The sequence below is a fragment of the Pongo pygmaeus genome, chromosome 8 (genome assembly GCF_028885625.2).
Source record: "Pongo pygmaeus isolate AG05252 chromosome 8, NHGRI_mPonPyg2-v2.0_pri, whole genome shotgun sequence".
In the NCBI taxonomy this organism is placed as follows: Eukaryota; Metazoa; Chordata; class Mammalia; order Primates; family Hominidae; genus Pongo; species Pongo pygmaeus.
This window is the reverse complement of record NC_072381.2, coordinates 3,125,494-3,153,228: the sequence shown is the minus strand read 5'-3', so window position 1 is coordinate 3,153,228 and position 27,735 is coordinate 3,125,494. Positions and strand designations below refer to the sequence as shown.

The following is a 27,735-nucleotide window of genomic DNA, read 5'->3' as shown; positions in this document are numbered from 1 at the left end:
GACACAAACTACCTCACACTCACAAACACGCACACATATGCATAAACCTGCATGTACATGCATATACAGAGACACACATGCACACACATATACATACATACACAGAGACATAAGCCTGCACACACACACACACACACACACATACACACAAATACTATTTTCTCCCTTGGGCTTTTGGAAATTATGTTTACAAGGTGACTTTCAACAAGTCCCTGACTTGATTGCTTCATGACTTCTTTGTGTGTGTTAAGAGGCAACAAAACAGGAGTCATGAATCATGAATGAACTCTGAAAAATAAAACAACAGCCGGGCACAGTGGCTCACGCCTGTAATCCCAGCACTTTGGGAGGCCGAGGTGGACGGATCACAAGGTCAGGAGATCCAGACCATCCTGGCTAACACGGTGAAATCCCACCTCTACTAAAAATACAAAAAAAAAAAAAAAAATTCAGCCGGGCGTGGTGGCGGGCACCTGTAGTCCCAGCTACTCGGGAGGCTGAGGCAGGAGAATGGCGTGAACCAAGGAGGCGGAGCTTGCAGTGAGCCGAGATCGCGCCACTGCACTCCAGCCTGGGCAACAGAGTGAGACTCCGTCTCTAAATAAATAAATAAGTAAATAAATAAATACAATAACTTCAAATGCAGCTAACTCCACAGCCACCTCCACTACTGAGCAATGCCTGAAAAGCTGGAACTGCTTTTCCCTTTGTTCATTTGCAGGCAGGCAGTTCCCTGGCCCAAGAAGGGTGGTTGTATCTTCGGGTGACCAGAGCTATCCCTGTGTCCCATCACAGACCTGAATGTCCTTGGGGATAGGAGGACAGGAAGTGGCTGAAACTGGAGAAGTTTGGGAAGGTCCCACCTTCTGTACAAAATACCACCCCACAGATCTCTCTCACACCCGCCTCCCTGCCTCCCTGCCCCCTCTGCCCCACGGAAGTCTGTCACTCCCTCCTCCCCTGCACTCTGTCCATGGATCTCTCTCTCTCTCGGCCACCTCCCTGCACTGTCCTTCTGCAGCACCTGGCGCCCTGGGGCCACCTGCATCCTTGACTGTTGAGGATCCCGATGCTCTAGACCCCCCTCAGGGAAGGTTACGACTATGTGCCACAGAGATGGATGGTAACTTAGAAAACCAAAGAGTGAAGACGGCGCAGGCTCTGCAGGTGTGGGTGAGAACACAAGCCTGCTCCCTCCCCACAGACAGCTCACCTCCTTCTCAGAAAGGCCGTGTAACGCAGTGTGCACCGACGAGACACCCGAGGTGCCCAGGCTGGCCCGACAAGCAGCATGTGTCCCAGCCGTCCCCGCCCCGCCCTTGGCCATGGGCTGCCCACTCACCATCTGCACGCACTCCATCAGCGGCAGGCGCACGGCGTGGTTCCCGTTCAGTGACACGACACAAGCTGGGGTGTCCGGGGTGGCCTCTAGCAAGGCAATGACTGCCTCCACTCCCATGCGGCTGGCCTGGAAACCAGGTCCGTGTGGGTCAGGGGCCGCCTCCCGCCCTGTCCGGTCCCTGTCACCTCCTGCTATCTTTCCATGACCTCCAATGACCTCAGTCAGGTGCTCACAGTCCCTCCCACTTCCAGCCCAACTCTTTAGAGCCAAGGGATTTCCACTCCTTTAGAATCGGCAAGACGGGAACAGAGGGGCGATCAGAGCAGATGGAGAGCAGGAGTGTTAAGAACTGAGGGTTTGTACTTGGGATTCCTGCTGCCCCGAGTTGGGTTTCAGAAACTCACACTAGAAACACAGCCTTTCTGCCCTGGGGTTGTGCCCTCTGGGGTCCACGTCATGCCAACACCAGGCACTGCCTTCCCACATTAGGGAGCTCTCCCTGCATCTGAATGGCTGCAGGCCTAGAGACTGGTCTACACCAAAGGTCTCAAGGATCGTTAAGATGAGGGCCGGGCCGCTGGCATCTCTGGGGGAGGATCTTGCCAGCCTCCATGGCTGGCTGGCGCCTGTGCCTCTCCAGAAACGCTTCCTCCTAGAGACCTTGTGAAGATGTCCAACCCTTCCCAACTCACCAAGATCCTGTCGAATGCCGAAGGGGTCCCTCCTCTCTGCACGTGCCCGAGGATGGTCACACGTGTGTCGTAGCCCAGCTGCGTGACGACGAGCTGCAAGGAAATGTCTCATTAGGAAATGGAACTGTGATGTGGACACAGCAGCCCAGATCTGGAAGGAGGTACTGGGCACTGGAAAAGGTTTTTCGCTCTTTCTTCAGATCTAAATGGGAAAAGTTATTTCTAAATTTTGTTTCCTAGCAGAACGTTTAGTGTATATAACAGGCAGCTGAAACTTGGTTTTGAAAATAATACTGTTGTTACCAGACAAAATCTTGGCTCGCACCTAGAAAATGAACACAAGTAACATGTTCGTTGCTTTAAAAAAGAAAAATAAAAAAATAAAGTTTGAGTAGCTTGCATTTAAACTATTACTTATATTTTGCAAAAAAATGTAAACATCTTCCTTTAACCAGCTTAAATTTGTTCAGCTGTGATTTGAACAGCACAACCCAGTCCAATCAAGGCACTCCCCTCACCCCAGCCCACGGACACGCCGGCCCGGTGATCTGGAGAGGCCACTGACTGTCTCTAGAACTCAGCTTATTCCTCTGTAAGAACAGTGGGGCTGGGCTATGTGAATTCCTTGGTTCCTTCTTGGTCCATTGTCCTATAATTTAATTACAGTTAAGTGGGAAATAAAATCTTTGCCTCGACTTTATGGATGACCACTTATAAATATTGGCAGATGTCTTTCCCAGGTGTCCGTCACTGTTTTCATATCCGGAGACATGTTTTGCTCCTTAACTGACCATAACAAAGCACAATAAAGAAGCCGGCTTGCAAAGCCAGGTGGGGACGTCTTCTGCCCCGCGGCTGCTGCAGCCACAACCCATCCCCAGCCCCGGTAGCCTGCAGCCCCGTCTACAGCAGGGGCGCAGCGCATGGCATCAGAGTCCTCTGCAGACGGGCAGGCACCGGCCTGAGCAAGTCCCAGGGCATGAAGCCTGCCAGAGCCTGTCCCCGGGCAGGGCCACGAGGACACAGCGGCTTTCTTTGTGAGTAAGAATGTGCTCAGCTGATGCTCTGGGTTACAGGAGGGCACAGGGAACAGCAAGACGCCGCCTTTTCCCACTGCGGCAAACAGAAGCCTGGGTCGGCTGCCAAGCGGTCAGTCCTCATTCTCAGAGCAGCGCACGTTTAAGAGCCGGAACATTCCAATCCAAAGAACACGCGTGGCTACTCGAGCTGACCCCCTCTACGTCTGCTGGGGAGCCCAGAACCTCCAGGGGCTTGGCAAGAGGGGACGTAAGTGGAATGGGCTCCCAGGAGCGGAAGCTGCGTGTTTCCCCTGCCGTCCAACTTCTGAGTCATTATGAAAATGTTTTAAATATCAAGGACGAAAAGTTAATAATTCAATGTTCTAAACCAAGCCTGCCCATGACACTAGCCTCCCCTGCTTCCAGGCAGAAACCGAGGGAAAGTGAGCAGCTACACGCACTCACCTCTTTGATTTTCTCAGAGGTAATGGGTTTATTTTGGGTATCAATTGCTCCTTCGGCCACAATAATAATATTCAGCCTTTTTTTCCGGGCACGGTTCTGCGGAGACAGAAAATTAAAGCTCTCGAATTCCTAATCCTGTTCTTAGCAACAACTGCAACAAAACCACAGAAGTTTGTCTCAAACTGAACTGGCCTCTTTCTGGGTAGGAATCTTTGCCTAACTTCCTAAGAGCTGCTTCCCAGTGACATCAGAAGGTGGTGAAAGGTGCTCTGGGTGACAGCAGGGAGGGGCAGGGGTAAAGGGGGAGGGGCAGGGGTAAAGGGGAAGGGGCAGGGGTGAAGAGAGGGGCAGGGGTGAAGGGGCAGGGCAGGGGCAGGGCAGGGGTGAAGAGAGGGGCAGGGGTGAGGAGAGGGGCAGGGGTGAAGGGGCAGGGATACAGGGGTGAAGGGGCAGGGATTCAGGGGCGGGGCAAGGAGAGGGGCAGGGATGAAGGGGCAGGGCAGGGACGAGGAGGGGGCAGGGGTGAAGGGGCAGGGGCAAGGAGAGGGGCAGGGGTGAAGGGGCAGGGCAGGGACGAGGAGGGGGCAGGGGTGAAGGGGCAGGGGCAAGGAGAGGGGCAGGGGTGAAGGGGTAGGGCAGGGATGAGAAGAGAGGCAGGGGTGAAGGGGCAGAGCAGGGGCAGGGCAGGGGTGAAGAGAGGGGCAGGGGTGAAGAGAGGGGCAGGGGTGAAGAGAGGGGCAGGGGTGAAGGGGCAGGGGCGAGGAGAGAGGCAGGGGTGAAGGGGCAGGGCAGGGACGAGGAGAGGGGCAGGGGTGAAGGGGCAGGGGCAGGGCAGGGGCAAGGAGAAGGGCAGGGGTGCAGGGGCAGGGCAGGGGCAAGGAGAAGGGGAGGGGTGAAGGGGCGGGGCAGGGCAGGGGCAAGGAGAAGGGCAGGGGTGAAGGGGCAGGGCAGGGGTGAGGAGAGGGGCAGGGGTGAAGGGGCAGGGCAGGGAGGGGGGGCAGGGGTGAAGGGGCAGGTGCAGGGGCAAGGAGAGGGGCAGGGATGAAGGGGCAGGGCAGGGACGAGGAGGGGGCAGGGGTGAAGGGGCAGGGACGAGGAGGGGGCAGGGGTGAAGGGGCAGGGGCGAGGAGAGAGGCAGGGGTGAAGGGGCAGGGCAGGGACGAGGAGAGAGGCAGGGGTGAAGGGGCAGGGCAGGGACGAGGAGAGGGGCAGGGGTGAAGGGGCAGGGCAGGGACGAGGAGAGAGGCAGGGGTGAAGGGGCAGGGCAGGGACGAGGAGAGAGGCAGGGGTGAAGGGGCAGGGCAGGGACAAGGAGAGGGGCAGGGGTGAAGGGGCAGGGGTGAAGGGGCAGGGGCAGGGCAGGGGCAAGGAGAAGGGCAGGGGTGAAGGGGCAGGGCAGGGGCAAGGAGAAGGGCAGGGGTGAAGGGGCAGGGCAGGGACAAGAAGAAGGGCAGGGGTGAAGGGGCAGGGCAGGGGCAAGGAGAGGGGCAGGGGTGAAGGGGCAGGGGCAGGGGTGAGGAGGGGGCAGGGGTGAGGAGAGGGGCAGGGGTGAGGAGAGGGGCAGGGGTGAGGAGAGGGGCAGGGGTGAGGAGAGGGGCAGGGGTGAAGGGGCAGGGCAGCTGTGGCTCACTGGAAGAGAGCTCTTTGGGACTGGGAGCTCACATCACCACCACAGATAGAAATGTGGCCCCCAGTCAGCCCCAGGTAGAGGGTGCTGGTGTGATTGACAGGAGTTCCCATGAGGAAGGACACACAGGTGGACGCCCCACAGGCGCCTCGTGCACTCCATGCTTCCTGCCTCCCTCCAGAGTTTCCTGCCACCTTCCTGTGAATCACTCCCCCCCGGCCCCTCCCAGGGGAGGCCCCAAAGCCTGGCCACTGGGATGAGGTTGTATTGCGCACAGGCTCTAGCAGCAGAGAGTCTGGAGAGAAAACACAGCGTGAGTGGACACAGGGCCCAGACAGTGGGTTTCTGGCGGCCGCAGCTGCACCCAAAAGGCCTCACACTGCTGGGCCACCATGGCTGCTGTCCCCATCGTCCTTCCTGTGCTCACTGCAGTCACATGAGCCTAAAGAGGTCGCCAAAGGAACGTAGCGACCACTCCACGATGTGGATTAACTCATCCTCAATGGACTCGCTTTCTATAAAGCCCCAAACTAAAGACCCGCCCGTAGAAAATGGTAGGGGTGGCTGTGTGGAGCCTGGAGCCAACAGTGCCTGAAGTCCACCTGCCAGAGTTAGGCACGCATGGGGCATTCTAACCAGGCTCACTCTGTCTCAGCCTCAGGTCTTAAATGAGACCTCTTCTGCCTTGAGTCTCAGCCTCCATAGAGGAAAACATGCCCCACGCTCACAGTCCATAGACTGAAATACAAAGTGTGACAAACTGGAGACAGAGAAATTTTTTCACTTGCTTAAAATGCCGTAGCACTTGGGATCCTGATTAAAGCAACGCAGCCAGCATCGCCCGCTATCAACGGCCATGGGACCCACATTACCTCCGAGAGTTTGACACACATCTGCTCCTCCCAGCCTTCCTCTGGCGGAGATTCTGGAAGGAACACCCAGTCTGCACCGCAGGCCAAGGCACTCACCAGGGCCAGGTACCTATGTGGATAAGGCAACGACATCAACACCCCAGAAGGATCCTTCCCACGAGGGCACCCCAGGCACCCCACTCAGCGAGACGGGCAGACCTAATGCCAGGTATGAAGCGGGACGCCAGCCCCTCCAGGACTCTCCACGGGAGCATTCAGGATGTGGTATGCAGCCTCAGGGAGATGATGCTAAGGGTCCCCCACCTGAACCGCGTCCACCGGACCCACCGCAGGTACGTACCCACAGTGTCGTCCCATCACCTCCAGAACGAAGGTCCTCTGGTGGCTGGAAGAGAAAGAGAGGGAGCCCCGGACACAGCTGAGAAAGCGGAGAAATAGAGGGAGCACCCACTCAGCCCTGGACACAGCTCAGAAAGCAGAGAAACAGAGGGAGCACCCACTCAGCCCTGGACACAGCTCAGAAAGCAGAGAAAAGGGGCTTTGACAGCCGAGTTAGCCAGGAGGCCTGCAGGGACCTAGGCTTCAAAAATGGTCCATTTTCTACTAAGGCAAACTCTATGCAGTAGCCTTCCAGACTCCTGTGAGGAAGGGGACTTGAGCCACCTCTGTGCTCTCCAGTTGCACATTTAACACCGTCTGCCTGCCTGTGCCAGGACACACTCACACTCCCAGGCCCCGTGCTGGGCTCTTTCCCAGATACCTTCTCTATTGGGCACAGTCGGCAGCTGCTATCGAGAGCCACGGCTGGATCTCTCCCACGGAAACAAGTGAGTGCCAGTGTCCCTAAGTGGTTAATGCCCAGAGACTGTGGGTCTTCCCAGGGAATGGAAAAATCCAACTGCTCCCAGCAGCCTTCCAGCTTGGTGATTTTCCACCAACTGTGGGGTTCACGCCCACACACTGAGAATGTCCAGTGAGGCATCACTGGGAACAGGACATGCACACAGAGGACTGGGAGGCGCCATGCTGGGGACTGGATTCAGCACTCTCCCAGTCTCAAGCACCTCATCCTTAAGGGGAGACACTTATTCTATTTACCATTTCACATGGTTTCATGCAAATTGCTTCAGAAATTGTACAGTGCCCCACAGAGTCATTAGTGATAACCTGCTGAGCCTAGAGCACCTCGGATCAAACGCTGTGGCCCCCACGACACTTCGTGAATCCCTAGGTTACACAGGGCAGGACATCGCTGGCTGCATTTCTAATGAGTGGTGTGGAAAATCCACACGACAGTTTCCCGCTTGCCACTCCTTCCGGAGATGTTTGGGTAGGACATTTAGATGATAATTACTTTGTTTCTTCCTTCCAAATTCTAATCAACTGTTTTCTTTTATCATCAGGTTAAAAACAAGGAATGTTTTAAAATTAAAAATGAAAAGCAGACCAGAGAACAATTTTCTGGCAACAGCTCCTAAAAGCCAAGTTACGAGACCAGCACCAGGACACGCAATCTGCAGAATGTTCTAGAGCCCGTGGTAACGTCTGAGCTGGGCACACATCGGGCCCCACTGGCCTCCCGCCGGTTCCTCTGAGCGCTTTACCTCTGGGCCGTGGTCATGATGGCGTCAACAACCTCAATGATCCTGTGCAGGGCGGAGTCAGTGCCGATGGTCATGTCGGTGCCGCAGAAGTCATTGTCGATGGAGCCCACCATGCCCACCACGTTGAGGTAGGCGTACTTCTGCACGGCCTCCTTATCGATCTGGCCTGCGTGGGGAGCAAACAACACGTCTCGTCGCCGTAACCACGGCGCATTCGGGGGGTGCCCCACTAGGGGTGAGGCAGAATGGCCGTGGGTAGAGAAATCAACCACTCTCTTATTTGTTATTGGTATCATTTCTTTATTATCATTTTTTTTGAGACAGGGTCTCACTCTGTTGACCAGGCTGGAGTGCAGTGGCACCGTCATAGCTCACTGCAGCCTTGAACTCCTGGGTTCAGGCAATCCTTCTGCCTCAGTCTCCTGAGAAGCTAGAACTATGCCTGGCTGATTTCTCAATTTTTTTTGTAGAGCCAGACTCTATGTTGCCCAGGCTGGTCTTAAATTCCTGGGCTCAAGTGACCCTCCTGCCTTGGCCTCCCAAAGTGCTGGGACTATAGGTGTGAGCTACTGCCCTGGCCGATTCTTTATTTTCTCAGAACTCAAGGCAACCAGATTCTGCATAGTTAAGGAAAGAGAAGCCAGACAAAGCTGGCAGCAGTTACACACAATGGGCGCTGTCACCTGGCACTTAGACAAGAGCAGTGGATTAGAAAAATAAAAGAAAGGATCCACGTTTGCAATCGGTAAACAAAAATCTCAGTACTTCCTGGCAACAGCTTCAGAGAATGACACGGCTTTGAACAAGGATACGTTACAATTACGGAATTAAGAATCTAAGACACTAGGCCATCTTCACACTGGTTTCTCATGCATCTGTGGGAAGCTGGATCGTGGGTGGGCATCTACCTCGCACTCAGGACAGACCTGGGCTGGGCAGTTCTGCATAAAGGGAATCGGAACCATTGAAGGGCCAGGGGCAAGCTTAGGCCCAGACTCATGGCCACTGTCCCGGTCAGTGCACTCACTATGCTGTGCCAGACAGGATGAGGTGGACAAGCGGGAACCGTGAGGCCTGGCTGCTTCCAACAGGCAGCCTTCTCCATCCCCTACGAAGACGTTCACAAACCTGGGGACAGCTGCTTTGCCTCAATGCCGCCTCTCATCGAGTTGCTATAAACAATATGCTTCCCTGGTCATATTTAATATTGCATTGAAATTACATAATAACCGCTTCAAGGGAGAAAAACTACACTTCAGGAGGCCGAAGCAGGTGGATGACCTGAGGTCAGGAGTTCGAGACCAGCCTGGCCAACATTGTGAAACCCTATCTCTACTAAAAATAAAAAAATTTAAAAAAAGCTGGGTGTGGTGGCGCATGCCTGTAATCCCAGCTACTTGGGAGGCTGAGGCAGGAGAATTGCTTGAACCCAGGAGGCAGATGTTGCAGTGAGCCAAGATCGTGCCACTGCACTCCAGCCTGGGCAATGGAGAGAGACTCTGTCTCAAAACAAACAAAATCAAACAATCAAACAAAACAAACAAAAAAAAACCTCATACACACCGGGCTCTCAGAAATGCTTTCCTAAGTACTGCCAAAGTTAGTACTGGATGATGTATTGGCAGAGATTTATCATCTAAATAAATTAAAGTCCTGTGACAACTTCAGTTTTAAAGGACCCCAGCGAGCTGGAGGGATACAGTGTGAGGGCTGAAAGGTGGATGCTAGTGTCCCAGGCTGCTGGGGACCCGACTCGCCCCACGGCTGAGTGGCCATTTGATTCCTCATCTGTAAATGGGATGATCTAAAACCTGGCTTAGATGGCTGTCGTGAGGATTCCATAAAACCATCTGTGTAAAAGGTCAAAGGGTGCCTGGCACATGGTAAGGTTAAATTACTAGCATTCTTATGATCATTGAGGTTGTTTTTGAGATCATAAAAAGTCCTGAGACGGTGACCTGCAAGATCTGTGAGAACAGGTGCTTCTGCCACAGTGAAGAGCGAAACGTGTCTGTTCCAAAGCTCGGAAACAGGGCAAAAACCCGCAGGACAGAGGAGCAGGTGTCCACTCACTGTTCCTGGCCAGCTCCTCCAGCAGCCCGCTCCACTCCTTCCGGAAGAGGTTGGCCCCGGTGAGGCTCCCGTCCCCGCCGATCACACACAGGTTGGTGATGCCACGCTGCAGCAGGTTGCAGGCAGCCTTCAGGCGGCCTTCCCGCGTGCGGAAGGCCTGGCACCGCGCGCTGCCAATGATCGTCCCACCCTGGGAAAGACGACACCAGCTAATTTATCTCCTCTCAGTATGACAGAGAGCCAGGTGGATGGCACACACAGGCCGACTATAAACACGGGGTGCCGGAATTTACATTCTTCTCATTTTCATCTTGTGAGTTAGTAACTAGCTATGGAAGACTGTGATTTTCCTGTTTTTAGTCCCAGACCAGCATTCCGTGGACAAAGACAGGCGCATCACACCCACGAGGAGCCAGGGACGGTGCAGAGCCAGGCACACGGCAACCGTCAATTAAATACATGGAGCAGGAACCAGCCTGCGGTGTCACAGCAGCCGCCACAGCAGCCGCCTCAGCACCAGCCAACGAGTTCAACCAGGTGCACGTGGAACCAAAGACAAGCCCACTGACCACCAGAGCATGCCGGCCAGGACAAGGGAAGTGGTGTGACCAGCAGCCAGGCTTCTCCCTTCAGTCACCCCTTACAGCACCTGCAAGTAAAACCAGCAGGAACCTGGGGCCAGGGGGATTTTTTTTTTTTTTTTGCACCACATACCCACTGCCCCTTTTAAAGAGCTACATCTTCAGGATCATAAATTCTTTCATCCAAACTTCCAGCAGACATAGATCATGATTTGTCACACTTGGTTTTCCAAAAACTAAGAATTGTTGTTGGGATCCACAAATGCAGGATTTCTTTAAATAAAACCATGAATGCACCAACAAACTCCATCCGTACGGGATCCCTAAGCGCGTGCTGACTTTGTCAAGCAAGGTGCTCATAAGCACAGCGGGGGTTGTCTCTGCACTGGAGGCAAAGCTCTCCCTGACTTCGGTCTGCAGGCAGCTCCCAGGAGACCCCTGCGGTGATGTGAGTGCGTGTTTCGATACACCAATGGTGCACACACACAGCTCATTTTCACATACAGAGACTTACTAATATTCCAAATCCCAGAAAAGCTCATATTTTTACATGAAACCTACCACTAATTTATCAAAACATTATGAAAAGGTTACAGAAACTGGAATTCACTCCACACGATCCTACGTCACTGGCACCAAGCGTGACCGAGACCACTTACAACCCAACCCCCAAGGCAGGTAAGGGTGGGGGTGCAGAGCAGGGCAGGGGTGCTCTCTGGACTCTGCCTGGACAAAAACCTGGGGGGCGGCATGAGAGCCAGCACAATGGGAGGTAGAGCCAGCAACCCAGAAACTCCAACCAAAGAGACGAGGTGGCCGCAACTCAGGAACGAAACCAGGATAACTGGGCTGCAGAGGAGTGGGTGCCATTCCCATTCTCTCGCTCACTCTCTTTCACACACACACACACACCACACACACCTACACATACAAGGACACCACATATACACACACCCCACACACAGATACACATTCACTAGCCACAAACTCACACAGTTAACACATACACACTCACACACCTACATACAGACACACACCAAACTCACACAGTTACACACACACCGAGATTCACACACCACATATACCACACACAGAAACACAGACTCACTGATACACATACACACTTCAACTCTCCGTTCACGTCTTGTCTTCCTCCGTCAATCACGACCGCAGAACGGAAACGCTCCCCTGTGTGAATTCAGCCCACACTGTCCCGATGTTTTGTAAATGTTGCTCCACCTAACTTCCGTGGTTGTCAAAATTCCCTCCACCTCTCTTCTGATGTGTCAGAGCTCAGGAGGCACCCAGTGCAGAGAGAGCCTGGACCAGCACGAAGGTGTGGGCCCCATAAGCGTCTTCAGCAGGGAGGCACCGATTTGGATTATTTATATTAACAAGTACTCAAAGTGACTCACAGATTAACACATGCATTTCTAAAAATCAAACCACAAGTAAAGAGCTGCTCACAAAGTCTGTTCTGTCCACATAATCTCTATTTCTCAACTGATCTGAGCTCAAGTGTTCTGGGAACTTACTAGACATAAAAGAGTCTCTAACTCAGAGAACCCTGTGGACACAGCCCAGTACCTACCACTTGCAGGATGCTGGAGACGCTCTCCCAGTCAGCCTCCGCGATGTTCGAGCCTCCGTCCACCATGCCCTGGTAGCCCTAGGGGAGAAAGGGAGAATCTTTTAAAAATGAGATAAACTTCACTAAATGGGAAGTGATCCTTAAATTACATAAAACGGGAAAAACGACAGTGAATGTCAGTTCCTGAGCATCCGCTGGTCAGAAGACAGGGCAGTTCCAGCGCTGGATAAAAGCAGTGAATTGTGGGAAGGTCCTCACCTTGAGTCCCTAGTAATGGGAACGTCTGCCTAGACTCAGCCTCAGAGTGCAACGAGGAATCAAGCCATTCTCCTATGGCCCAGCGTTTCCCGAGAGGTTGAAAGGCATCACGTTCACCCAACGTGTTTATCATACTTCAGCACAAACTCACAGGCACACAGCATTGTCGACCACAGGACATACACGGGAGCATTTTGTCAGGGGCTCCATCTGCCAAGGCAACCTGGGCCACTTGGGATATATGTTAAATAGTATTAAACAGCACAGCTGAATAATAATTGTCTGCCTTACCCTCCATTAATGACACACTGCTGCATTAGGGAATCAGATATCAATATGTGAGGACATATTGATAGAAGAAGCCCAAGGACAATTACCTTTCTTTTTTTTTTTTTTTTTTTTTTTTTTTGAGACGGAGCCTCACTCTGTCACCCAGGCTGGAGTGCAGTGGCGTGATGTCAGCTCACTGCAACCTGCCTCCTGGGTTCAAGTGATTCTCCTGCCTCAGCCTCAGCCTCCTGAGCAGCTGGGATTACAGGTGCCTGCCACTGCACCTGGCTAATTTTTGTAGTTTTTAGTAGATACGTGGTTTCATCTTGTTGGCCATGCTGGTCTCGAACTCCTGACCTGATGATTCACCTGCCTCGACCTCCCAAAGTGCTGGAATTACAGGTGTGAGCCACCGCGCCCGGCCGACAATCACCTTTCACTGCTAAATGCATCCCCATCTTTATCTCCACGGAATACACAAGATCAGGAAATGCAGCGATGCCCACTGGTAACTTCATCTACGTAACTTGCTTTCCACAGCATTTAATCTTAAGAAGGAATAACTATTAAGGATTTAGAAAAGCTCATGACAGATTACTGTTGGATCCATAAGCCCACCTTAGTGATGGTCAGGAGGACGGGAAAAATGAAGAAAGGTTTTAAAAATTGAAATGACTCATAGATTATGGAGTTCTATATATAAATTAATCAATAGTGCAGGCACCTTGATAGCTGGCCAATTTGTATACTTATATTTATAAATGTAAATTTCTACCAGAAATATCATATATATACGTGTGCTTATTTTATTTTATTTTATTTTGAGACAGAGTCTTGCTCTGTTGCCCAGGCTGGAGTGCAGTGGCACGATCTCGGCTCACTGCAACCTACATCTCCCAGGTTCAAGCAATTCTCCTGCCTCAGCCTCCGGAGTACTTGGGATTACAGGAACACACTACCAACATCTGGCTAATTTTGTTTTTGTTTTTCTGTTTTAAAGTAGAGACAGGGTTTCACCATGTTGGCCAGGCTGGTTTCCAACTCCTGACCTCAAGTGATCTGCCTGCCTGGGCCTCCCAAAGTGCTGGGATTACAGGCATGAGCCACCATGCCTGGCCACCTGTGTGTTTATAATTTAGTGTCATACATGTAATAAACAAGAAAGGAGAAAACAGTCTGGAATGGAACAGAACCCAAAACAGAGCTGGTTCATTTCAGCACCGGCAGCCCCGTCTGCACCTCCTGAGACCCCCTAGGCACCTAGCCACTGGCTCACAGGCTGGTACAGGGACTGCCCATCACCAGGCCCCCTACCTCCATGACAAAGCAGTGGAACATCTTCTAAACACAGCCCAGTCTCACTCTAGGGATTATTATTATTATTATTGTCTCCCCTTGCTCTGAAAACAGATTTCCTTTGCAGTGCAGATGAGCCCAGTATAGCTGTCCCCCGGAGGGCAGGGGTGAGCAAGTGTGAGATCGGATGCAGGCCTCGCCTCTGCACAGGGCACCCTGGGAGGCACCGTTTATGTTCTGTCCTGCTGCGAGTGCTCTGTCCACACAAGGACTCACTAGTAACAGATGGCCACGTGCAAAGCCATGAATGACTCTTGGAGGCCATATTCCTTAGAATATTATAAGTACAATAGGTAGGTAGGTGGGTGGGTGGATACATAAATAAAGAGATAACCTAGCCTTGGGGTTGCATTTGTAGTGACCTCTACCACCCCAAACTCCCAGGTTTCTCTTTTTTTTTTGAGACAGAGTCTCGCTGTGTTGCCCAGGCTGGAGTGCAGTGGCGCGATCTCGGCTCACTGCAAGCTCCGCCTCCCGGGTTCCTGCCATTCTCCCGCCTCAGCCTCCCTAGTAGCTGGGACTACAGGCGACTGCCACCACGCCCGGCTAATTTTTTTGTATTTTTAGTAGAGACGGGGTTTCACCATGTTAGCCAGGATGGTCTCGATCTCCTGACCTCGTGATCCGCCTGCCTTGGCCTCCCAAAGTGCTGGGATTACAGGCATGAGCCACCGCGCCCGGCCTCCCTGGTTTCTGCTAAGAATTATGCTTCATTCTGCATGCACAATAGAGTGCTCCATTCTTCAGGTCTGGGAGCAACACTGAACAAACTGCCATCTGCAGTGATCCTGACTTTCCAGATTGACTTCCATGAAGCTCGGGGGGCAAGGAAACAAGGAAGCAGGCATGTGGCCTGGGCCGAAGAGACGGAGCCTGCACCACCAAGAAACGGACCCTTCTTAGGGTGACGATGTCCCATCCTCCAAGCCCACATCTCAGGAGGAGAAAAGATGACCCATGATGAGGCCTGAACTGCAGCAGAAACTGGGACCTCCCTGAGAGGACTGGGATGTAAAGCGGCCGTAACCCTGGGGCTCCGGCAAAACTGAAAACAGACAGCTCCTAAATTCCCATACCCAGAGCTGCTGCTGTCATTTCTGTGCATGCAGTTTTTTGGTAAATAAAGAGACTGAGGGGAAGGCGCCAGTCCCAGCCGCCGCCCTGCTGAAGAGGATGCCACCAAGGCTGCTGCAGCATCCTGAGGCCGTCTCAGGCCCAGGAGTCAACCATGCAACCCTAACGGCATCAGCTTTCAGAGTATTCCTGGAGCATGCGCTATCCCGGACGCTGCTTCCAAGTCAACCGCCACCCAGCATTTTACTAGTTAATATGCCATAGTGGGAACCATACAATTTCCTTTCCCTACATGAGTTCCCAGAATTTAAACATGGATTTAATCAAACATGTTAACGCATCCTCTTGCTTCTAGAGTAGTAAGAAAACTGCTCTGCAAACCACATTTTGAAAAGTAAAATGTTCTCTAAAAGTAATTTCATTATTTTGTGTTGCATAGATGCATGTGGCAAAGAAAGCAATTAAAAAATAATAAGGGAGGGCTTTCTGAGTGCCACTTCCGAAGCTCCCTGTCTAGTGCATGCGTGAGCTAAGTTGCTAGGAAATGACTCATTCTTTAATTTGCAAAGTCACGATGCCCATGGAACATGTGAAAAGTAACTACCAACCACAGTTCCAAGCTGTCTTTCACCAACAAGGAAGATATTACTAAATTAGGAAGACTCATTTTGCCCAAACGTACTACAACGTAGAAATTCAGATGAGTTTTCTCTTTTGAAGTCTTCTTAGAAGGCTGAATATTTATCTTACTACAGCCAAAGCCCGAACGTTTCCTAAAACACCCTTTTGGAATTTGCCTTCCAAGCCAGTTTTATGACTCACATAGGAAAAACAGAGCATAAAACCTTTAACCTTATCTCAGTTTTTTGGCCAACGTCACATTCTCCGTCTTGTTGACTCTGACTCACAAGATGAACCTTGGAGCTCCTTGTTGGCTGTATCGAATCCATCGTCGGACAGAAGTTTTTACGTTGAGTCATTCGATCACATCTAAGAACATGCCCCAGGCTCTGAAGTCATTTTAACTTATTCGAAATTGTTTTGAGCTGTGTCTAAATAACCACAGCCTTCCAACCATGTAGGAGATCGTTCTATGTGTAGAGGTGGTTTTGGCCAGAACTTTTAGGCAATCGCCGAATCCATCATAAATGGAGTAAGCTAGTTCACCTATGCGCGGCTTTCTCGGACATCTCATATGTATTTTTTTTTTTTAAAGTTACAGACAAAGGGAAATTATATTGTTGTGTTACAGCAGTAGGCTTTTTCTTTCAGAATGCTTGTTGGATGGGCCCATGTGTCTTCTCAACTGGATAATGCTTTTTTCCAATCTGATTTCCTGAATTCTTCACTCAACTAACTCCAAATGGTGAACATTCCAACTACCAGAAGAAAACAAGCTCCTAGAGATAACAGACTTTAAAAGTGTATTCCAGATAGTGTTATCACCAGCTTCCTGCAGACACGGTTACTGCATTCAGAGATTTAGGGGCTTTGCTGCTTCTGAGTAAATACTATTTTTTTTGTTTCCTACAGAATCAAGCTTTCCCTAGTTTAATCCTTTTCCCTCCCCCACAGAACCTAAAGCTACAACATTCCTTAATAAATTAAAGCATTTCACTTCTAGAATTCAGAGCAAGCATGCAGAGAGGTCAGCTCTGAACGGCTCTCTAGGCTTAGACTCAGGAAACACCAGCGTTCCAAACTAGGTGTGCAAGAAAGAGAGGCGGCAGGAATTTCACTATGTTAATGGTTTTCAAAGGCCAGGAATCATGGCTTTATCCTGTCTCTCGGAAATTCAGAGGTAGAGCCTGAGATTAAACAGCCCCTCGCCAACACACATCCCAAGCCCTGCTCACCTCCCCAACACTCTGAAGGAACGCTCTTGTCCAGAGACCCTACAAATCACCCCAGCAAAGCACCCTCACTGATTTCATTACTTGATAGAAAATTTCTATAGAGCGCCTCAGGATTTCTTCTTGGGAGACTCAGTCAACTGTAAAATTCTAAAATAGGTTAGAACACGACACACCATCATGTGGTCCTGCACTTGCTTCTTTGGAAGACCAATAATGCAACAGCATGATGTATTTAGCCCTCTGGCATCACAGATTTCTTTAAGCCAAAGCTAAGAGTGAACAATTCCAGGTAAGTTGTACAACCAACAGCCCCAGCAGGAGTGAGGCCTGTCGCCCTTCCTCCCCTGTAGAGAGATGGTCCCCAAGCACTGGCCCGGCGGTGACCTTACAGCAAAACCCCCCCTTGAGGCTCATTCAGCTGACCACAGTGGTGTGGAGGCGGTGGTGAAGGGAGACGGTGCTCTTCTGCTGCAGTTTGAAATGTTGACTGAAACTAGATTGTCTGAAGCCACAGACAATGGTGTAAATGGTGGTGGGATGAAGGCAGATCATACATGAAGAATTCAGCATGGGACGTGGCTGGCATATACACACGTAATAAAAGATAATGCTTGTTCCTGTGGTTATCATCACTCCGGGTGTGTCGATTTTGTTGGACAATGTTCCAACGATAGGCAGGGAGTGCAGAGCAGAACGAGGCCACCTGAACAGGCCTTCTGGGAGTCAGCCAGCTCGGTGAGCACGCACGCTTGTTAGTGGAAGGCATGGGCTCTGGTAAAGACCCTGTAGAGTCAGGTCGGGCACAGCTACACGTAAGAAACTGCACAGTGCTGTGCTCAAGCGTCACTTATTTTTAGACAGAAATGGAGTGGTTGAGTAGTTTTCACTTCAAGAAAGTTAACGGGCAGAAACAGTTATGTTTAAAACATCAAAGAGATGTGACTGAATGGGATGTGGACAACCTTGCTTGGTCTTTCAACAGTGTTGGGGGAAGGTGGGGGCGACAGTCAGGGATGGGAGGGGTGAGACAGAGATTTAAAAACAAAAAATCAGACACAGCCCCAGAAGTCAGGGCCAATGCTGTCACCTGTTCTTTGTCTTGCCAACTAGTTTCCACGGCCAGCCCCTTCCACACATCCCAGGAGCAGGAGCTCAGGCTTCCGTGGTCACCCCCTTCCACACATCCCAGGAGCAGGAGCTCAGGCTTCCGTGGCCACCCCCCTACCCCCATCCACACATCCCAGGAGCTCAGGCATCCTCCAGATTAGGAGAGGTACCCCACACCCCCTTCCTCAGATAGGGGAGCACCAGCATTTCTGGGGAAAAGGTGTTTATTTTGGGTCACAAGTGTGAGATTTCTCACTTTAAAAATTGTAAAAGCAGGAGCTTCATTTTATCCCAAAAGAAATATTTCCTATGGCAAATGAAGAATGAAGGGTTTCTATCAGGAAAGGAAAGGTTTTTTTCCCATATTTTTTCAATTTTATTGACACATATAATTTTACATATTTGTGGGGTACATGTGAGTATTTGTTGCACACACAGAACCTGTAATGACCAAATTAGGGTCCTGGGGTGTCCGTCACCCTGGGTATTTTTAACGTCAACCCATTCAGAACATTTCCAGTCCTCTTCCCCCAGCTGCTCTGAAATACATTAATACAATATGCTATTGCTAACACAGCCAGCCTACTCCGCTATCAACACTGGAACTTACTCCTTCTATCTAAGCGTATGTTTGAAACCGTCTACCTCTCTGCATCCCCTCCTGTCCACACCCCCTTCCCAGACTCTGCTATCTATCATCCTCCTCTCTACCTCCACAAGACCAACTAAGGAAGGGAAGCATGATGCCAATCAATTCATTGATAAGTTAATGGTTTGTTTATTGGTATAGTAAGTCAAGCTGTAATGCTCAGGGCTGAAACAAGGGAAGCTAAGATCACATGCTGATATTTCAAGCTCAGAAGGGTTGGCCAGTCTGGGTGCAGGAACAGGGCTGCTGACCAGGAGGCGTGGGGAGATAGAGACCCTCAGGCACCTGAGCTGAGCTTGGGGGCCGGTGGTGGGGGTCGGGTGGCACAGGCTCCATGGCAGCACATCTGGGAAGACCAGAGGCTGGATGCTGATGCTGTTCCAACACCCCTTATCCTTTCAACATAAAAAGGTATCACTTATCTGACACCTTTTGAATGTGTTGTTTTTAATCATGGAAAAAACTAGCTGATAAAATGATCAGAATTATTCCTAGCCTTTCTTTAGGGTGTGGACTATGACAAAGACAGCTCTGATATTGTTTACAAACAGCTATCCAGAGCAGAACCAAACTTTAAAACAAACAAAAAATTAAGATACAAGACTTTTTTCTTTTTCTTTTTTGACACAGTCTCACTCTGTCACCCAGGCTGGAATGCAGTGGCGCAATCTAGGCTCACTGCAACCTCCACCTCCTGAGTTCAAGCCTCAGCCTTCCAAGGATTACACCACGCCCAGCTACCTGTTGTGTTTTTAGTAGAGATGGAGTTTCGTCATGTTGGCCAGGCTGGTCTTTAACTCCTGACCTCAAATGATCCATCCGCCTCAGCCTCCCAAAGTACTGGGACTACAAGTATGAGCCACGGTGCTCGGCAAGAATCTTAAGTGAGTCATATTTGAAGAGCTATAATAATATGAACAATTGTTTAAATCTGCAGAAGAATATTCAACAACAAGATATGAAATTCATGAATGAAACCAAATGCAAGGAGCCGACTGTTTTCTGCAGCCACAGTGGCAGCCCTGGATTAACCAACTGACTCGCCCCAGCTTGGTTTTGACCCACCAGAGCCAGGGTAGTTTACCCTGGGCACGGCCTTTGGGTCAAAGCATCTGATATACTTAGTATCATCATCTCCAAGAAGCTAAAGACAGTTGTAGGCTTCTAAGGAAAAACCTTAGCTTAAGAGAAAAAAGAAAGAACCAATAATTGGTTCACCAGGTAGAAAGGAATGGGTTAACTGGCAAACCCTCCCCGAGTCTCCCTGGCACGGAGCCCAAGGCTTGGCATGCCTCACATGTAGGCTTGGCCCCGGTTTATAGGAGCGCACGCAGCGGCCAGACAGCAGAGCTCCGTCCATCAAGGCCAGGCTTTCAGCAGAAACGCCACTGTTCCCAGGTTAATACTTTCTTCATGCATGCACTATTAAAGGAAAAAACAAACCCCTTTAATTAATAGTAACCTGTTTAACTGTCCTGGTCTGTTGGTAACCTAGAGAGCTCTAGGTTAGAAACTAGAGTATAGGTGAAAAAATCTGTTGGATAAATTACTGAGTCATGCTTAAAAAAATAAAACATAATATCCTCTCAATTTGAGCCCAAATAGGTCTAGAACAGTGGTCCCCCAAAAGAGTGATTTTCCCCCCATAGGACATTCGCCGATGTTGGAGATACTGTAAGGACATCTTTGACTGTCGTGACTATGGGGTAGGTGGACACAGGGGTGCTGCTCAGCATCCTGTGGTTCAAAGGAGCCCCCACCAAGAATTGCCCAGCCCCAGATGCCGTAGCCCCGAGACTCAGAGAGAAGCCCAGACTGTGGGTATGATGCAGAGAGTAGGCCAGGGAGGGGCCTGGGCCTCTTCAATGCAGAGCCATCTATGAATAGATGTGTTCAGGTGCGGACCCCGTTTCCCCACCTGGCCACACACCCATGGAGTCAAAGGCACGTGCATCTCATCCCTGACAAGCAGACAAACAGCGCCTCTGCCCCGTTAGTCTCAAGACTTTTCCAAGTCCTTTCTCCCAGGGAGACAGGAGGGCAAACACCATTTCTACTGCACAGATGAACACACAGAAACGAAAGGTTGATTTATGCGTCCACGGTCACTGGAGTACGTCCTGCAGGCCCACGATGGCTCACCCAAAACCTAGGACTGAGAGGCACGCCAGGACTCAGAAGGCTTAGGATTTTAAAAAGCAGGCTTTTTTATGGCTGAAAAATATTCCATTGCATATATACACCACATTTTATCCTCTCACCCACTAATGGTCACTTAGACTGATTCCACATCTTGATACACAACGGAATATTATTCAGCCAATAAAAGAGAATGAATCCTGTCATTCTGAGCAACATGGATGGAACAGGCAGAAATTAGGTGAAATAAGCCAGGCACAGAAAGACAAATACAGCAAGCTCTTACTCATACGTTAAAGCTTAAATAAAAAATTGATCACATGAAGACGGAGTTAGAACTGATTTCGTGGAGACGGAAAACAGAATGATGGTTACCAGAGGCTGGGAAAAGCAGAAGGAAGCGGGGGTGTAAAGAAGGATGGTTAATGGGTAAAAAACAGTTTGAGATAGAAGGAATAAAATCCAGGGATGAGTGACACTATGGAGCAACTACAGTTAATAATGTATAATAATGTTATACATAATGTATAACACTGTATATAATATGTATAATACATATATAATTCATATTATACATAATGTATAATAATATATACATAATAATGTATAATGTTTCAAAATAACTAAAAGAGTAAAATTGGAATGTTCCTAACATAAAGAAATGATTGTTCTTGAGGTGATGGATATGCTACTTACCCTGATTTTATCATGATGCATCGCATGCTTGTATGAGAAGATGAAACGCATGGAACTCCCCCACGAGCCAGCAGCCCTGCTGCTGAGTATATATCCCGAGAAAGGGAATCGGGAACAAGAGACCTCTGCACTCCTACATTCACTCCCGATCACAACAGCCCAGTGTGGAATCAGCCTCAGCACCCGTCAGTGGATAAATGGACAAAGAAAACATGGTGCACGCCCACAACACAACACCGTTCACCCATAAAGGAGAAAACCCCGTCATTTGTGGCAACGGGGATGAAAGTGCTTTACTGTTAAGTGAAATAAACCAGGCATATGGGTGTGGTGGTTCATGCTTGTAATCCCGGCACTTTGGGAGGCCCAGGAGGGCAGGATCACCAGAGGTCAGGAGTTTGAGACCAGCCTGGCCAACATGGTGAAACCCCATCTCTACTAAAAATAAGAAAAATTAGCCAGGCGTGGGGGTGGGTGCCTGTAATCCCAGCTACTCAGGAGGCTGAGGCAGGAGAATAGCTTGAACCCGGGAGGCAGAGGTTGCAGTGAGCCAAGACTGCGCCATTGCACTCCAGCCTGGGCAACAGAGGAAAACTCTGTATTGAAAAATAAATAAGAAATAAGCCAAGCATAAAAAGAGAAACATTGCCTGTTCTCACTCATACGTGGGAGCTAACGGAGTTGATCTCATAGAGACGAGAACTGCAATTATCAGAGGTATGGAAGGGGAGGGGTGGGGAAAACAAAGGATAAAAGGGAAGAAAAGACTATAAATATATTTATTATTACTGAACTCTATGCCCACAAATAGTAAAGACGGTAAATGATATATGCATATTTTACTTCAATAAAATAAATTTTAAAAAATCACATGTACCCCATAAATAGGTACAACTATTATGTATCCATAATAATTAAAAATAAAAAATGTTTTAAAAAGCAGTGTGTGCTACCGCACCCATACTCTGGGCCCTCGGGAGTGCGTGGCATCAAACCCACCCCTGCAGAGAGAGGTGGGAGCCGTCACCTCGGCTGGGTGACGGGATCACCCCCAGGCAACGCACTCCAGGTCAGCCGGGTCTTTGCTGCCCAGTTAGGAAAACACTCACAGATTTTAGTGTGTTTTCTATCTTAAAGACTTGGAACCAACCCAAATGTCCATCAATGATAGACTGGATTAAGAAAATGTGGCACATATACACCATGGAATACTATGCAGCCATAAAAAAGGATGAGTTCATGTCCTTTGTAGGGACATGGGTGAAGCTGGAAACCATCATTCTCAGCAAACTATCACAAGGACAAAAAACCAAATACCGCATGTTCTCACTCATAGGTGGGAATTGAACAATGAGAATGCTTGGACACAGGAAAGGGAACATCACACACTGGGGCCTGTCATGGGGTGGGGGGTGGGGGGAGGGATAGCATTAGGAGATATACCTAATGTAAATGATGAGTTAATGGGTACAGCACACCAACATGGCACATGTATACATATGTAACAAACCTGCACATTGTGCACATGTACCCTAAAACTTAAAGTATAATGTAAAAAAAAAAAAAAGAATTAAAGATACAGGATTTTTCCATCTGTAACAGCAAAATGATGATACCCTAAATGGATTCAACATTTATTGCTACAACTGGATATAGAACCCACCACTCATACAAAGTCCTGGCGGTCTGAGGGTCCATGAGAATTTATGTTCCCAAGACGCCCAGAGGTAGGCTGATGCCCGGGCTACCCCTGGAGGGAGGTGAAGAACTGGATCCGTTCACTAGGATTTCCCACCTTCTGGGGTGGGTGGGGAGGGTGCCAGAGAGGCAATTTGGGCTCAAATGAGTCGATCCCCAGGCTGCTCCTATCTCCCTCAGTAAGATAATTCCAAAAGCCTGATCATTCTTTGTGCCAAAATTCATAAATAGTCCATTCAGCTCTGCTCCTAGACAGCTTCGAAGGTGCCACTTACTATAAAAGTTATCAGAAAAATTAGAATTCCCCCAAAACACCATTTGCACACAAGGATTCATTTTGGCCACATCTCAGCAGAAGAATTGCAGAAGTTCCTTGAATTTCCCTAAAGGAAATGAGATGTCAGAGTCAGAACCCGGGGGAAGGGGCAGGAAGAGGCGCTGTCCCCATCGGACGAGGTTGTCCAGACCTCGTCCAGACAGCACCTGCGGCCATGGAGTCACACGGATGGACCTCAGAGCCCCAGCCCTCCCAGCTGAGACAGAGAGAACATATGGGGTTTACCTCCAAATAAAGCCCAGGGCCTCCAAGCCGGGCTCCTGTAATCCCAGCACTTTGGGAGGCCAAGGCGGGCGGATCACTTGAGGTCAGAAGTTCAAGACCAGCCTGGCCAACATGGTGAAACCCTGTCTCTATCTAAAATACAAAAATTAGCCAGGCCCGTAATTCCAGCTACTCAGGAGGCTGAGGCAGGAGAATCGCTTGAACCTGGGAGGTGGAGGTTGCAGTGAGCCGAGATCACACCACTGCACTCCAGCCTGGGCGACACAGGACAAGACTGTCTCAAAAACAAACAAACAAACAGCAGAGAAAGCCCAGGGCCTCTGGGGTAGGCCTCCCAGTGTGTTCCATACCAACTCCTTAATTCTGGTACATACCATGCAGACAGGCATAGGTCTGAGGACATCTGAATCCCACCAGGAAACAGACAAGCGACTACAGCACACGATGACCAATAAAAATCAGACACCTGACAACCGCCACAAAAACACAACCCTTACATCAAGAGAGATTAAAGTGGGCTAGGGACTGCATCCAAGATTAGGCGCTCACACTCCCCTCGGCCTCACTCCCCCAACCCCTCCCCAACTAACAACATTCAAACCAAACACAATGTGCCCTTGGTTTAGTGCAGGGTCCCTCGGCCTTGTTTCTGCCAACGTTTGGGTCTGGACCATTCTTTGTGGGGTGTGGTCCTGTCCATCATAGGATGTGCAGTGGCATCACTGGCCTCTCCCCAGTACATTCCAGGGGCAATCCTTTCAATAATGGGACAATCAACAAACGCCCCCAAACACTGGTAAGTGTGGAGGACTGTGCTGGAGAGGAGGGTGGAGGACTGTGCTGGGGAGGGGGTGGAGGACTGTGCTGGGGAGGGGGTGGAGGACTGTGCTGGGGAGGGGGTGGAGGATTGCTGGGGAGTGGGGGTGAAGGACTCTGCTGGGGAGGGGGTGGAGGACTGTGCTGGGGAGGGGGTGGAGGACTCCCCTGGGGAGGGGATGGAGGACTCCCCTGGGGAGGGGATGGAGGACTCTCCTGGGGAGGGGATGGAGGACTCTCCAGGGGAGGGGATGGAGGACTGTGCTAGAGACCGACTGTGCTCATTCCACATCCCTGAGCAAGGGGCAGCCGCCGCCGGGGCCAGGGCCCAGGCAGGGAAACTCAGGAGGGCAATCTGACCTTAAAGAGACCCAAATGTAAAGTGATAACAGCAGCAGCCTGGGAATGCTACAGCTAGACCCACCGTTAAAACCGCCCAAATCGCATAAATACAAACAATAACCACATAACCAGTTTAATTTAATAAAAGCAAACAAAAAACAGAAAACAACAACAAAACCTCTTTCCAGCAAATGATAAACAAATGGATACACAGACAAATGAGCAAAGGATAATAGCAGCAACCATTTCACCAAAGGGAAAAAGGGCTTAGAAAGCAGACAGGGGAATCCTGCCAGTGCTCAGAAGGCCGCCACACACAGCGGCACACAGCATCGTCATGGGGAGCTAGTGCACCACCTTTCCTGCGCAGGGCTGGGATGAGGCTGGACAGGTTTCAGGAATCACTTAGGCAAGAAGCATCCCAAGCCATCATGATGACTGTCCCTTTTAGCTCAGTCAGTGCCTGATATTAGGACCAAGGTATTAAATAATACAAAACATCAAATCGCTTTGAATATTAACATAGATCTCGCAGTGTTACAATAGCTTAAAAAATGGGGAAAAAGCTAAATAGTGCAATACCACAGGAATGGTGGAATACAGGGTCCATCATAAATGATGAGACATCAATTCAATGAGACAGTATGTTGACATTTAAAGCAACAGTTGGCCGGGCGCGGCGGCTCACACCTGTAATCCCAGCACTTTGGGAGGCCGAGGTGGGCAGATCACCTGAGGTCAGGAGTTCGAGACCAGCCTGGCCAACGTGGTGAAACCCCATCTCTACTAAAAAACACAAAAATTAGCTGGGCATGGTGGCAGGCACCTTAATCCCAGCTACTTGGGAGGCAGAGGCAGGAGAATTGTTTGAACCAGGGAGGTGGAGGTTGCAGTGAGCCAAGATCAAGCCATTGCACTCAAGCCTGGGCGATAAAAGTGAGATTTCTCTCAAAAAATAAAATAAAATAAATTAAAGCAACAGTCGTGGAACCTACGTAGTGAAAAGTCATGACATAATCATAAACAAAAAACACAGTATACAGAACGTGTTTGCTATACTTTTCCTAATGTGTGTGTTTCCTTCTGGTGTTTTGCATACATCATACTGAGAGAAATCAGACTAAAACACTAATAGCCATTTTGGAGGCATTACGTGATTTACAAAAATACCTTCTCATTTTTAAAGCTATGTTTTATAAATTTAAACATTAAATATTTTTCCTAATAATTTCTGAAATCAATACTGTGATCCAAACTATATTGGTGCCTTCCTTTCAAATACTTTTTAGTCTTAAGTTGCCAGGACTTCAAAAGCGGCAGACAGGGAGTCACTCCTGCTATTTAACACATCAGCAGACACTAGGCATCGTTTCCACTTTACATGAATGATGAAAAGCTCAAAGTGGCTGTTTTTCCTCATTTCCCTAAATGTGTATTCAAATTCAGCCTACACTGGAAATTAATAAATCACTTCTACAGCAGTAAGAGCCTCAGACAAATATAACCAATCAACCAATACAACCAATTGGAGATCATTGGTTGATTTCTAATCCTATAAATCAACACTAGGAAGTTGATATCAAAATGGCCTTTTGTGGCCGGGCACAGTGGCTCATGTCTGTAATACCAAACCTTTGGTAGGCCAAGGCGGGTGGATAGTTTGAGGACAGGACTCTGAGACCAGCCTGGCCAACATAGTGAGACCCCTTCTCTACTAAAAATACAAAAAATTAGCTGGGTGTGGTGGCGGGCACCTGTAATTCCATCTACTCATGAGGCTGAGGCAGAAAATTGCTTGAACCTGGGAGGTTGCAGTGAGCCAAAATCATGCCTCTGCACTCCAGCCTGGACAACAGAGCAAGATTCTGTCTAAAAAAGAAAAAAGAAAATGGCTTTTTGGGCTCCCTCTCATCTCCTTTCTCCCCTTGTCTAACAAAAAACTTGCAGACCAGGCATTTGTCCCTGCAGACTAGGGGGCACAGCCTATGTAAACAGCCCCCACCAGGGGCTTCTGTGGGCTGAGGAAGGGCACTGGCTGGCAGGACCTGGCTCCCCTGCCCACCTCTTGGGCTGTGCTCGACAGGAGGAGGCAGGGGTGAGTGAGCACCGGTGACTGCAGGGCTCTGGGCAGGTGGAAGGAAGAGCGGCAGGGGGCAAGGGGCAGACACTGACCTCATAGATGAAGTACACCTTGGCCCCCACGTAGATACCCATGCGCACCACGGCACGGACGGCAGCGTTCATACCTGCAGTGGAAACAGGAGCAAGAGTCACTTAAGAGCCCGGGGCAATTCTGGCTCTGCCGCTAATTACCCACGACCATGGGTCCGTTTCGTAACCTCTCAATGCCTCATCTCCTAATATGAGAAATGGGTACACACACTCCTCTGGGATTAGGGTAAGGACTAAAAGAAACAGCCAATGTAACACAAGGTGCCCCCATGCCCAGGCGAATCAAAGAGCCCAGGGTACTTTCAGTTCAAAACATCACTGCCTGGACTTGGTACGAATTTGTAGGCCACTCCATCCAACTGCAAAACGAAGTACAGAATAGGCGTTTGTCTGCAGCTAGCCAAATTCTATGTGTGTGTGTGATTTGAGGAGATGAAAAATGGATTATTGCATCACTACCACTGTAAAAAAAAAAAAAAAAAAGGCAATGGACTTCAACAGAAAACAAGTCATGCAATTTTATTATCAGTAAAGTTAAAATAAACCAGCATGTTACAAATAACCATACCTCATGAAGATAAAGGGGGGCCCCCCTTGAGAAGAACAGTGTTATACAATGTATCATCATATAAGTCTGTTTACAATGTATCATCATGTAGGTCTGTTTACAATATAAGTCTGTTTACAATGTATCATATAAGTCTGCTTACAATGTATCATCATATAAGTCTGCTTACAATGTATCATAAGTCTGTTAGCCTTCATCGAGCTCTCCACTGCTGCTGGATTTGGGGGAGCTGAAGCCACTAGTGTCTCGGAACCACCTCTGGGCCTGGAGGGTCTGTCTTGCTGTCGTGGCTAATGAGCTCAGGCC

The 27,735-nt window shown here is 49.7% G+C and overlaps 1 protein-coding gene across 4 annotated transcripts in view; it reads right to left on the bottom strand.

Annotated features, from left to right (window-relative positions):
- The window catches only part of PFKP (phosphofructokinase, platelet), a 68,428-nt gene that overhangs the window by 26,526 nt on the left and 14,167 nt on the right, over window positions 1-27,735 (bottom strand). For all 4 annotated transcript variants that reach the window (XM_054436918.2, XM_054436917.1, XM_054436920.2 and 1 more), the window contains exons 2-10: window positions 26,862-26,935; window positions 11,867-11,944; window positions 9,695-9,884; window positions 7,622-7,787; window positions 6,358-6,402; window positions 6,018-6,126; window positions 3,519-3,614; window positions 2,035-2,127; window positions 1,343-1,468 (exon numbers count right to left, since the gene is read on the bottom strand). In XM_054436918.2, the coding sequence (XP_054292893.1) occupies window positions 1,343-1,468; window positions 2,035-2,127; window positions 3,519-3,614; window positions 6,018-6,126; window positions 6,358-6,402; window positions 7,622-7,787; window positions 9,695-9,884; window positions 11,867-11,944; window positions 26,862-26,935 (977 nt within the window). The remainder of the gene's footprint in view (window positions 1-1,342; window positions 1,469-2,034; window positions 2,128-3,518; window positions 3,615-6,017; window positions 6,127-6,357; window positions 6,403-7,621; window positions 7,788-9,694; window positions 9,885-11,866; window positions 11,945-26,861; window positions 26,936-27,735) is intronic.